Genomic DNA, 13,001 nt, shown 5'->3' on the forward strand with positions numbered 1-13,001 from the left:
TTACCACTGAGCCAAACAGGTCTTTGCGAAGAGGCCTAAAAGCATGATTTTAGGGAACATCTTAAATGCCAAGAAACAGAAAATAATTCTGAAAAACAACCAACCAACAGATAAATTCTGGATATGTTTTCAAATGACTCTGCCTCTAAACTTTTCCCTTTGGAGGCGATAAGTGAAATAGCAAGTGAAGAAAAAAAGAAAACTCAGAAATACAAGGTAAAACAAAACCAGAGAAGCAAACAAATAAAAGTCTGTTCACAACCTGAAATGAGAACTATTTTGAATATGAAATATTTCCTCCATAAATGTCTGTGCTGGCCATGGGCCTACGGCCCCATATGCAGATTTCATGTCCTCCAAATTTAGTTTATGAATCAGGAGTACGATGCACAATTTTTTCCTATAGCACAAGCAAAATGAACATCTGTTCACTTTTTGCCACGTAGGTTTATATCTGTGTGGGTGGGTGTGAACAGAGCTCTTGATGTGTAATATTCTTCCCATCTGCACACCAGGTGGCACTGCATAGTTAATCAGAAGATAATAACAGGCATGAGGAGATTACTTACTTTTTGGGGACGAGACAGTAAATCAATCTCACAGGTTTTTTTTAAAAAACAAGGTACATCAATGCTTGGACTTTTAATTTCTTTTTTTAGTGTGTAATTTCATTCCAATCAATGGAATCATCTGATTATATTATTGTTTGAATGCTACGTTAATTAACTATGAATGACTGCAATTATCACAAAGGTTCTTTCCACAAGGGATTTAATTTTTCTCTTTTCTATGTACAGTCTTAACCCTTACAAGCAGGATATACTATTTAGGATACATCCAAGCAACAATCTGCTTGGATTTACTCTATATGCTCAGCTAACCTGCCATTTCACAGTATTTAATAGAACCTCTGAATATCCTAATACGATAAAACTGACTTTATAGCAATTCAACATCACAAGATGGAGGAAGAAACAAGAAAGCTTCGTTACCAGCTGCATTTGCCCTATAATGAGAAGTTAACTAGAAAGTTAGTTAGTGCTGAAGTTTAAGCCTATGGACACGAAAGTTAAAGTGTCTAAGCAATTTCTGGGAATGGGGGCTTAAGATTTTTTAAAATATTTTACCAAATAAAGCAATCTTTTAAGATACATTTTTACCTGATCTTTATATAAAGAGAATGTAAATGTTATATAAAACCCCTATGTTATGATAAAATGTTATAGAATAAGGATAAAGGTTTGTGTAAAAGTCTGCAGAAAATATGTTTATGGTGATAGCTTTTCTATATATTTGTTTGAATGTCACATGAAACATGTCCTTAAATACTTTAGATATTTAGGTCATTCATTTTCATTCAATATAATAGTTGTATAAAAAAATTTGTTTGTATTTTCTCTTTCAAAAAGAATATACAATGCTTTGTGGAGTCTTAAAAGACAGAACCACAGAATCCTGTTTTCCAAAGAATGTAGCTGAACTTCAAGAAGGATGAGTAATAAAAGCCTATTTCTGCATTTGCTCTGATAGCCAAGCAAGACACAAACACATAGAATTTTTTGTAAAAATCGTAAGTATTCTACCCTGAAAATCAACCAAGAGACACAGTAACGCAAAGCGTTCAGACTACTATGTTCTCCATAAGATACCCTTTGCTGCCTTACTTTGCTGTCTCTGACGACCATGTGCTCTCTCCTCTAGCCCCTCACCCCATCATTGATTTTTCCTTTTGCTCTCAGCATGCCGATTCTCTATTGCCCTGAGTCTCTATGGTGTTTAGAGAATGCAGCAACTGATGCAAGACTATTTTTTTTAATAGCAAAATTTTCGAACTGATTTGTCAGCTTAATCACAAATTCTTCACAAACATTTCTTATCAAAAAGCAGAGCTGATTCTAGGTAGAGTATGTTGAGTGTAATCTATCAAATCTGGAAAATATTTTTTTTTCTATGCATAGTTTTAGAGGTTATTTTTAAAACTTTGAAAGTTCATTGGGAGATTTAATTCCTATTCATTTATGTTTGTGAATAACAAAATAAAACCAAAAGCTTGTAACCGGAAGATAAACAGAATTTTAAAATTAATTCTCTCTCTAATTCTTAATCAGCATTTTTAATTGCCCATTGAAATAAGACTGAATAAGTTTAGACATTGCACCAACTAAATGACAATGAAAAGAGAAATAAAAATATAGGAGAAACTCCCAGAATATATTTAACAGGTTGTTCCTTCCTTTGTTTGGCTGCTGCCTTTTAGTCCTGTGAAAAAATTCTCATGCGTGCTATTGTCTATTACTTTTAATGTATGAAACTGAGATTCCTGGACTACCCTTTAATACTTATGGTAGCTGTAATCTGAAATCAGGACTACTGGAGAAAAACAGAAGAATGGTCTCTCTCTTAGGTCCTTGTATGCAAAACATGAGATAATGTCTGTTGCCAAGTGTTGCAAAATATGCAACTTTGCAGAGAGGAAACTGAGAGGATGTGAGAGTAAATGATGGACAGGGAAGAGGCAATTCACATATTGATCCTCTAGAAATAAACGGAAGTACAGCATTAAGAACTAGTTGGATGAAACCGTTCAGATAAGGCAAAAACCAGGAGATTGAAGGAAAGAACTACCAAAAGCAAAAAAGGTAAAGGGCAATCCTGTGACTGAGATTCACCTATGATTTGTTCTGAGGTTCTGCTCTCAGAGGGCAGTGTGGGCTTCCAGTGTGCCATTGCCCACAATGATCTCTTTCATTACCACTTATCCTAACTATGAAAGCTTTTCCTCAGATCTAATCTTTGTTAGTTCAACATATGACTTTATAACCCCACATTCCACATCAGTCTCTACAACGTTATACATGCAGCCACAGCCTAATTGGGAAAGATAAGATGGTGCAAAATAAAATAGTATGGAGATAAGGTGTGACTCAAATTGAGACTCCAGAAGTCGCCAAAGGTTGGTGACACATACTGGCCATCTGTTCATTTTCAGGTCTGGTACAAGGTGTTTTTCTGTGCTTTAAACAGTGACCTAAATGCACCAGACCTACTGGCTGAAGAGCGTCTTTCACCTTAAGATAAACCATCATAGTCTCAATGCCTCAGTAAGCAAAGACCTGAAGCTAAGCATCTTTTTAATTATTATTTATTTTAGAGTAAGGCTGTTAACCTGTATCCTTTTGGGAACTTCTTAGGAATTCTTTACCCTTCAGGTCTGAAACAGAGCAAATACATTGACTAGAGCACACTTTTAATGCCTTTCCAAACAGCTCTGACAAAAAGCCTTTGCTATTCATTTTTCTTCAATATGGCCATCTGCTAGAAGTGATCAAATCCCAGTAACCCATGCTTTACCTTCCATAGACAGAGCTGAGAAGTGTACTTCGCCTACCTCACGTGACATTCCCACACAGCAACAGATTTTTCCTGATGCGTAACTGTGTGGAAAATAGCTTTCAAAGTTCTCCTTGCATCTCCGCCTGCCCTCATGCAGCTGGCTATTTACAAGTGCTCTTCCATTTCATGAATTATGTGGACTCTTGTACAATCCTGACTGATACATTCTTGAATTCCGTCTCATTTGCAAGACTAAAAGTCTGCTTTTCAAAAATTGCATTGCTATGAAAAAATCCTCTCACAGTGTGCTCCCTCATCCCATCAGGGATTTCATCTTCTTTTACACACCCATTCACTTTTTCTTTCTTCCACTAATAGGGAAAATTGAAAACTACCATGTTTATTTTCCATCAAGATACAGATTCATTCAGAAGCAAATTACAACAAACTTTAAAAAAAAAAAATCTTATATTTTATGTAAGTAGTGCTCTCTAATTATTTTACTCCCATGATTCAGGGTAATGTTCAAATATAACATTTCATTGAATATATGTTTGTTCAGTAGGCAAAGAACACAAAAGGAAATATAGTACAGGCTCATTTTGGAAAAGCTGCTGTTGTTGAGAGTTTATAAATGCTCTATTGCATTCATATAGCTAACCCTAGAAATCTGTAACCCCTTGGTTTGTCCTCCATCTTTCACTACCAGTATGCAAGGCCACATTACTGTCCAGTGTCTTATGCAGTAATGTACAAGAGAGATGCGAATGCAAGGTAGCTTCTAGTAACAAAACTTTGTAGGAACATATAATCCTACATTAGCATTTATACCCTCTGTTTCCTAATACAATCAGTGAACACAACGTTTACAGGAGAATTATGCTTCAGATACCTTCTCTTGTTTATTAAAATTCTGGCTGTGTCCCTTTACCTAGCATCTGTATGGCACGATGTTGTCTATATACATTTCTAACAAAAAATATTTTGTATTAGGATAACTTTATTAAGGTCAGAAAATAAACCCACATACATAAAACAAACATTCCAATCCTATGCGTAAAGTGCTCAGTGGTCATTTCTGCTAACCTTTAACTGAATTGTTATTTTAAATTTATGAGGGAGAAATGCAGGGGAATCATGCTGATGTTCCAGAAATGACTGATAATTTTTTCCTAAATGCTAGACTCTCAGAAAACAAATGCTTTTTTATGAATTAATCCCTCATCGATGAGATTTCACAAAGCAGTTTTAAAGACATAGATTAAAACAATAAAGAAGGTAAGTTGGACCATTGCCTTGTATACAATTACATCAAAATATGACATATCAGAAATTCCTATACATGGAAGGTCTCTAACAATGTGAGGATTTAGGATTATATAAATCACAGCACTCTGTACTGTAATCACATGACAGAATAGACCTGCAAAGCTTATTATACTGCATACCCAGATGGTAAACAACAGTTGTCGCTGTACTAAGAATTACATCTCTGTAATCAATAATAGGAAGGAGGAACAGTTGGACAACTTGTTTCCTATTATGTTCACTTAGGCAACGTCTAGATCAATAAAGCGCATTAAGCCTCATAGCAACTGTAGATGATGCCTGCTCAACATGCCTATCATATGGTAGCGATGGGTCCAGCTGTACTTCAAAATACTTGTAAATGGATAACAATTCTAATCTAACATTAAAAAGAAGCAATGATTCAAATAGCAATGAGGTGCAGGACTTCTTCAGCATATGAGAGAATACAGACCTATGATGCCAGTTTTAGTATAAGTCAAAGTCATCTTCTTTTGTTAACCCATCCTATAATTATATTTCACTACAGCCTATCTGAAGGATGTTACATGGAAAGAGGAAAGAAAAAAAGCAACCAAGCATGGTATCACTGGCTTACATATAGACTCAGTAATTATGTGGGTATAATAAGCTGTTCGCAGAAATTGAAAACTGAACTTGTGTATCACTCTAGGCCAATATGGCAATTAATTACAAGTAATTTTTTAGTTCATCCATTTTTTAACTATTTAAACAAACAATAAATCAACCCATTCAGCTACATTCTCATCTTACTTAAAAATATATCATATAAATGTGAAAATTTTAACAAACTGTCTTAAGACAGCTAGCTTTAGCTTCCTGGTTTTTTTAATTCTCCTTATATTCCACACTTTCACAATGCATCAAATTGAAGCTGTCTCACATCATGCTATTAACACAGATACAAGTCCCAGTTTATTCTTAGACAGTCATTCAATTTCAAGATGACAAAACACAGGACAGTGAGCTCTTCTTACCTATTCCAATAAAGACTGCTTCATAGCCATCTTCTTTCAAGGTACAGAGTGTCATTCCATCCATTGCAAGGCCTTTACTAAAAACTATCTGAAAGAATCAGAGATTAGTTGCTTCTAATGGGATAATGTGAAAATAATTTCTATCGTGTCCTGCATACCGACATCTCACAGGATCTTCTAGTGAACAAACAAAGCAAATTAATTTCTTTTTTTCCCCAAACCAGGATTAAAAGACCAGGTTGACTCTGATTTAAGCAAGTGGCCCAAACTTGATATGGGTAAAATGTACCTTCACATCATCCTCACATGGGGGACGCCACAGGCTAGCTTGGTTTCTGCTGTAAACCGAACGAGTTAAAGCAAGCTAAACAAACGAACGAAGCCTGTCTATGGAACATAATACTGAAGTAAAGCTGAAAACGGCAGTTTTCTCCTGCGAGTAAATCGCTGTATTCAGTACTGTCTATAAAAGGTTGTTCTCCCATGTGAAAATCAGAATTTAAGAAACATGACGTAGAAGCAAGAACCTCCTTTAGGGAATATGTGCTAAATGGAACAATCACCCAGCACACCAACCAAAAACCAAGCAGTTTAGGTTATTGCAGAAACATTAGTGAAAGCATGAGCCTCTTACAGAGAAATAACGAAAATAAAAGACATGACACTATTCTGTATTAATGGGGGTTCTGAACAGAAAATGAAGCAATGTTTTACCGCACAGTATCAGGCACTTGATAGGCCTCCAATTGTGCAGAATGCAGTGCCAGTCCCAAAGGAAGAATGGTATTGCTTTATGCTGCACCCTCAAAGCTTACAGTCTGAATTTTGCACTGAGACCACTAGCTAGAACACCTTTATGCCAAAAACCCTCAGTGAAGCCAACGGTGTTTCTGTGGATTCAGAAAACCTTCCTACAAAAGACTGGGCCAGAGATGGCAGTAAGTCTGAAGAACATTCTGTGCAAATTACAGTATGCCCTACTTGCTTGTAATGAAGCAGACTGTTCCATGTGGTAAACTAACAAAGGTTTTCAAAATTACGAATGAGAACAGTTTTGATTTAAACTTGCAATTATTTAATTCTAATTTAGACAAGCAACAATGCCCGAGCGCAGTGATTGGTGTTCATTTATTGAAAGAAATAAGTCACAGTAATAAAAATGCACCTATAATCTACACTTGTTTCAGTTCAACTACTACCCACTTCTAAAGGCAAAAGCTGAAAAATATTTGTAGGGTAATGTTCCATCAGCAATCCTGCTTTGAGCAGCCAATGCACAGGTTGAGCAACTACAGCTGTTTTAAGTGAGATGGGGTAATGTTTGCTGCATTTTCAGCAAAACAACTATAGCAGTCTCCTGTGTAGAGGTCATGCAATTGAAGATACACACACCTTTTGCTCCTCTCTCCTAACCCCAAGGCTTTTGAGTGCATAAAGTGTGCATGATTCCTCTTCTGATATTTTGTACTTCTTGACATAGGTATGTGAGTTTTTATCCCCGTACTTTAGACTCTCTGAACTTGAATGTTTTCCCCCAGTTTTTGTTATCTCACTTGTGTGTTCACTTTACAAAATGCCACGCTCCATTGTGTAAGCAGTATACTTCATGATCTTAAGAGTTTCGTCTTCATGTCATTGTATATCTTGTTTGTTATTGAATCTGCCTATATTCCATTTAATATACTTTTCCTATTGGTAAAAAAAAAAGGTAAATGTAAAATACAGCGTGCAATACTTAAAACACCGACTTTTTTTGTCTTTGGAGATTTAGTATAAATTTTATCAGAGCTGCAAAAGCTGTGTACATTTGTAATCCTTTCAAGAACACAGGCTACATCCTCACTGGCAACAAAATGCATTCCATAAATTGTCATTACATTTTTTTATCCTATTGTGTACATATGTTACGAAAACCTAATGAAGGAATTTAAATGGCAATATTATTTTATGTGGGGATTCATAATACTCCTAGGGCCTAGCTCTATAATCCTTATTCAGCTGACTAATTCTTACTAATTTCAGTAGAATTACTTGAATAAACAGCAGTACTGAGCATTTACACAATACAGCACCTTCCACCAGAGATTTGAAATGCTTTAAGTAAACACCAGAAAATATTTCCAGCTTATAGAGGTATAAAGCTAAGGTACTTAGTTAACCAGCTTGCCAAAGGGTCAATTGCAAACCAATGGCAGAGCCTGGAAGCAAATTTACATTGAGATTCTCTGCTGCACTTCAAAACTGCAGAGGCCTTACAGGTCAAGATGATATGGTGGCTCTATCAGTCCATTCTGGAGCCCTTGTCATAGCCTTCGGGAACTGAGTTTTGCACAGGGTTCCCAGCAATTTTGCCTAAGATTGTCTCAGTGCTCTGTTTTTAGCCCCATCCCTAACTCAACCTCCATTCTGTCAGTCTTTGCAAGGGTTGCAAAGGGATCTTTAGAGTGGAAAAATAGACCTGTAGCATTTAAAGCCTTATCTTAACATCTTACCAGCATTTTTATAAAACTTGGGCAGGATGAGGTTCTCATTTGGGTCTTGTGACAACGGTCTACTGCTTTTATGATATGAACCAACACGAAAGATTCCAAGAAGAATTTCTTGCTTCACTGAACGCTTTAGTTTCATGCTTAAAATATATTATCCTTCCTAGTACTCAAAAACTTGATCCAGCGATGCATTGTACATTTGTAACTTCTATTAAAATGTGCACCAGTTGTAAATACTATCTAAATCTTCAGCTCAAGCCTAAATTAACAATAAAGAAATGTTCCTATTATCTATAAACAACACACACTTGTTTAACAGAATAATGCATAACTATTGCTTTCCAAGAAGTTGAATGACTGTTATTGTTTATAATAGATGATCATGTTAACACTTTGTTTAATTGGATGCATTTTATTATAAAATTAACTTGGATGCAAGACTGTATTATAAACCATTAAGAAAAAACTCGGAGAGAGGGAACGAAAGGAGAAGTATCAAATATGAATGTTTTAAGTAGTGCCAAACTTGCATGAAAAAAACTCGATTAAAAAAATCAAATCATTCCAATAGCTACATTGAACCCCTAAAGCAATTTAGGAATTTGTTTCTTACAGACAATTAATCACATGCAGGCATGCCAGATGAGAACTATTGATTGCCCTTTTCCAAACTAGTGGCATTCAGACAGGAGACAGACAAATGCCCTGAGCAAGAGGAAGCATCTTCCTGCCTCTGTCTAGCGCAGCTTTTAATTGTTCTTTACTAATGTGCATGACATTTTGCTGTTAATCTTTGGCAGAGTTCTTGTTCTTTTTTCTTTGAGCTATACATAGGCAGGATATATTTTTCATTACCTTCACTCCAAGATCCTTCATAAGCTCAGCTTCAAAATTCACTACATCATACGGCAATCGGAACTGGGGGATTTCAGACGTACTAAAATAAATAAAAACGCCTGTGAAATACTTCCAGCTATTAGGAAGAAAGGATTTTTTTATTTGTTAAAAATTCAATACTTATAACACACTTTAGTTAATTTTGATGTATGTGAATGGAAATGTGCTGAAGCTTGACCGTTGGCTTTTTTAAATTGTTAAAGTGACAAAACAGCATTATTCACTCAATGCTAAAAATATAGGGCAGGAAGGCAGTACCCTGAGGCCAATCCTGCCCACACTTGTAGGTAACCATTTAACATACGTTAAGCTCGGGTCCAAAAGAGCTTCAGCTCCATTCCTTTTGTTCACCAGAATATGTAACGCTAAACAAACTTAAGACATCCATTTAAGAAAAGATCTCCTGGGTACTAAAAGCAAAGTGATCTTCTAGCAATCATTCATTAAGCTATCCAATAAGAAAGAATGAAATTTACCATAAATTCTTTTTAGGAAGTATGACATATGCTATTTTGAGCAATGGTATTTAAAACTGTTCCCTCCTCCATTTCTACTTCATAAATTTTTTATGATCTTTCATGATGGACAAAGTCAGTAATTTTCTACAGCCTCTTGGTCTCAAGTCTGCTTTTTGACTTAACGTTTATTAGCTAGCATTTTTTCCTCCTCGGGAAGATTAGGAATGACATCTTCAAGTTCCCACAATCACAGCTCTCCTGCATAGGAAAACTGCAGTGCCAGTGCAGAATTTCAGTTTATATCTACTGGTACAGATCTTTATCTCCAATGAAATGACACCTTATGCCAGTTCAAAATCTCCCTCATAAAACACATTACAGGTAAACACAGTGACGTTCTATTTTAGATACTTTTGTTCAATGAAGATAAAAAAACCCTGACTATGCAGAAAAGTGAAAGTCTCTCCCCAGATATTTCTAAGCTTCAAAAAGTCTAATCTGTTGCCAAATTAATGGATCTATAACTTCCATAACAAAGCACTGGCACAAGAGATTCACTATGGCTTTATTTTGCATATTGTTAGTGACCACACCATCTTTAACATCTAACTTTGACAGGCCAGAAGGATTTTATTTATTTTAAGTTGCATCAACTTTAATTGTATTGATAAGAAACTGGTGTTCCTCCTTATCATTTCTAATACTGCCCTTTTTTCACCTTTCCTGACCACTGTGCAATGAAAAGTGTTCTAAGTATCAGATATAATGAACGTGTCACGACAATACAACTTTGATAGGTCATGCTAAGTAAAAAGATGTCTGAGGCAGAAACTAATGTATCAATATGATTCTGCAACAGAGATTCAATAAAGAAATCTAATAAAAAAAGGAAAGTTCTATTTTCCAAACCACCTATATATTTGTTGAAGGCCTGTCATTTCCATGGCCCTTAGAAGAATCCAGAAGAGCACTGGCTGTGTTATGTCACTGTCGGAATCTGTAAACAATTTTTTGCTCTTATTAAACATTTCCTTACACTTTTGTGCTATGGAGTATACCCGCATATATGTACATACAAACGTACACATATGTTCATATGCAAATACAGACAGTTCTGTGGGGACACATGCATGCACATTTACTGTGAAAATAAACATTTTATGAAAGTCAACCGCTATAATTTCTTTCAGCAGCAGAAGACAGTCTCTGACTCTGCAATGGAAAGACAGAGGGGAAGAAGGAAATGGGGCAGAGGGGCAGGAGGGATGCAGTGGATGGGAACAGTGTCCCACAAATTCACCTCTTCCTCAAATCTGATCAAAGTTAGAGGGGCTTGGACAGGTGCTTGGTGTTTCTCAGTGATCCCAAATTACTTTTGCTGAAGGGACATCCCTTTGGCCTAGTGAGAAAAATATTTTGGTATGTTGTCAACCAGTGGCATAGCTAGGAGCATGAGCAGTGCAGCTTGTTCACGGTTTCTAAGCAAGCGCGTGATCTGCTCATGCCTACTCTTACTATAAGGCATAAATTTTACCCAACTGGTGAAACATAGGAAAATCTGCCGTGAATGTAAAAAATTCAGACATGTCCAGACAACCACAGACTTATGCTAGGCTTAAATATCACACCACAGGAACTGCAATCACTAGACAGCTTTCTATTGTCTAAATATTAGTGAAGATCTAACATGTATGTGAAGGAACATGCTAGTTAAGAACACTTTAAAAAAGGCAGCGCAAACTAAAAAGGGGCACAAGCACTGCCCTTCCAAACAGCTGATTCCAAATACAAAATTAATTTGGTCTTGTTAGCCATTTGCAATAGTTTATGAAGCCTTGAAAACACAGCCATCAATAACCTAAACTTGTTAAAAGATGTACTGCAAAGACTAACAACTGCAATAACGGATGATTGCTGCCACAGGCCAGCCTCCCTTCTGTTCCAAGATTAAAATAAGGACAAAAGGAATTTATGCCCTTAAACCAGATGTGAAACTTTCTACAATGAATGGAAGTAAAATTTGACCTTGATTGTTCTTTCATACAATCATAGAATCATTTAGGTAGGAAAAGACCTTTAAGATCATCGAGTCCAACTGTAAGACTTTTAAGACTCAAAAGAAAGACAGACATATTAAAATGCACTGCTTGACCGTTAAGGATACTAACAGAACCGGCAAAACTTAGTGTAAGGCTTTTTGCAGTACAACAAACAACAGACTAAGCTTTATTTTAAATTCAAATTAAAACATGAAGAACAGATGTAACTTAAGATCACATTGCTTCAAATATGCAAGCACACACTAAGCAACTGCAGCACTGTACTGTAAGCATGGTAAGCAATTGCAGAAAGTACTGTATTATGTTGCTGAGTCCAACTTGAGTCTAACCTGTCATCAAGTAAAGCTTCATTGTTAGAAACATCTCACTATTTCTTACTACTTTACAGCAACAGAACTGATTTTAAATTGGTATTTATGAAAACATGTGCTACTCAACAGGTGAATAGGTATTTCATATACTAAATTCACAATCCTCTATGGCAACCAGTTCAAGTAAAACAGCTCCACAGCTAAATACCTATGTATTAGCACCTTAATAATTAGATAGAATCCTTCTGAACCTCACTGGGAAGAATATAAGTAATCAGTTCAACTTCTCCAGCATTGATTCTCTATCTTCCAGAGCACTGAATAAGTATTTGACATTATGACATTATGGATCAAATTCATTAATGGTGTCAAGTCTATTGATTTCAGTGATGCTGCAGTGAGAAATGCAAGTGCGTCACCCTTCTTTCTCTTTCTTTTCACTTTTTATTTTGTAAACGCCTCAGTGTGAGTACATCTTCAATGAGTAAAGTTTAATTTTGATTTTGAATGTGTTTGTATCCACTAGTCAGTTTCTGAAATATTTTATCTTATACTTAGGGATTCCAACAAACTTATAAGATATGATCTGAGTCATTGTTACAGTGGTAAAAATTAGTGTTCTAGTGTCAAGGACATGACACCAAGCAAATATCAGTCAAGTGTTTACCATACAGGAAAACTGCAAAGGTACCTTCCTTTTTGTATCTGCAATTTGTTGAAGGTTGAGAATTGCAGGGGGTTTATTTCACTCTTATGGCATGGTTTACTAAAGCTGTAAGTCCAGGCATACATGATAGATTTATTGACCATCACCTTTATTTGCATAAGATAGTTCATGAAAGCATTCTAAATTTAAAATTCTCCATGAAATTGGTATCTGTCTAAAGCATTTTAAACGTCCACTAATTCTTTCACTATGTAGGGCTACAAGTACTTCACCTTGTATCCCTTTGGATAAGGGAAAATGGTTCCTGACATAACTTTCTAGAGTGTTGATTTGATAATAACAATTGCACCCTGGAACTTTAGAGGTCATATGAAGAGAATATAGGAGATAGCCACCAGATTTGCAATTAAAGCTTGCCTGTAACTGTACCTATTTTAACTTGAATGATGAATTATTTAAATAAAAAATAAGTTTTCCAGA

The 13,001-nt window shown here is 35.9% G+C and overlaps 1 protein-coding gene across 1 annotated transcript in view; it reads right to left on the reverse strand.

Annotated features, from left to right (window-relative positions):
• The window catches only part of DPYD (dihydropyrimidine dehydrogenase), a 364,617-nt gene that overhangs the window by 231,963 nt on the left and 119,653 nt on the right, over window positions 1–13,001 (reverse strand). The window contains exons 7-8 of the mRNA XM_075156366.1: window positions 8,984–9,065; window positions 5,640–5,727 (exon numbers count right to left, since the gene is read on the reverse strand). Of these exons, the coding sequence (XP_075012467.1) occupies window positions 5,640–5,727; window positions 8,984–9,065 (170 nt within the window). The remainder of the gene's footprint in view (window positions 1–5,639; window positions 5,728–8,983; window positions 9,066–13,001) is intronic.

This window comes from Calonectris borealis, chromosome 8, assembly GCF_964195595.1.
Source record: "Calonectris borealis chromosome 8, bCalBor7.hap1.2, whole genome shotgun sequence".
Taxonomy (NCBI): domain Eukaryota; kingdom Metazoa; phylum Chordata; class Aves; order Procellariiformes; family Procellariidae; genus Calonectris; species Calonectris borealis.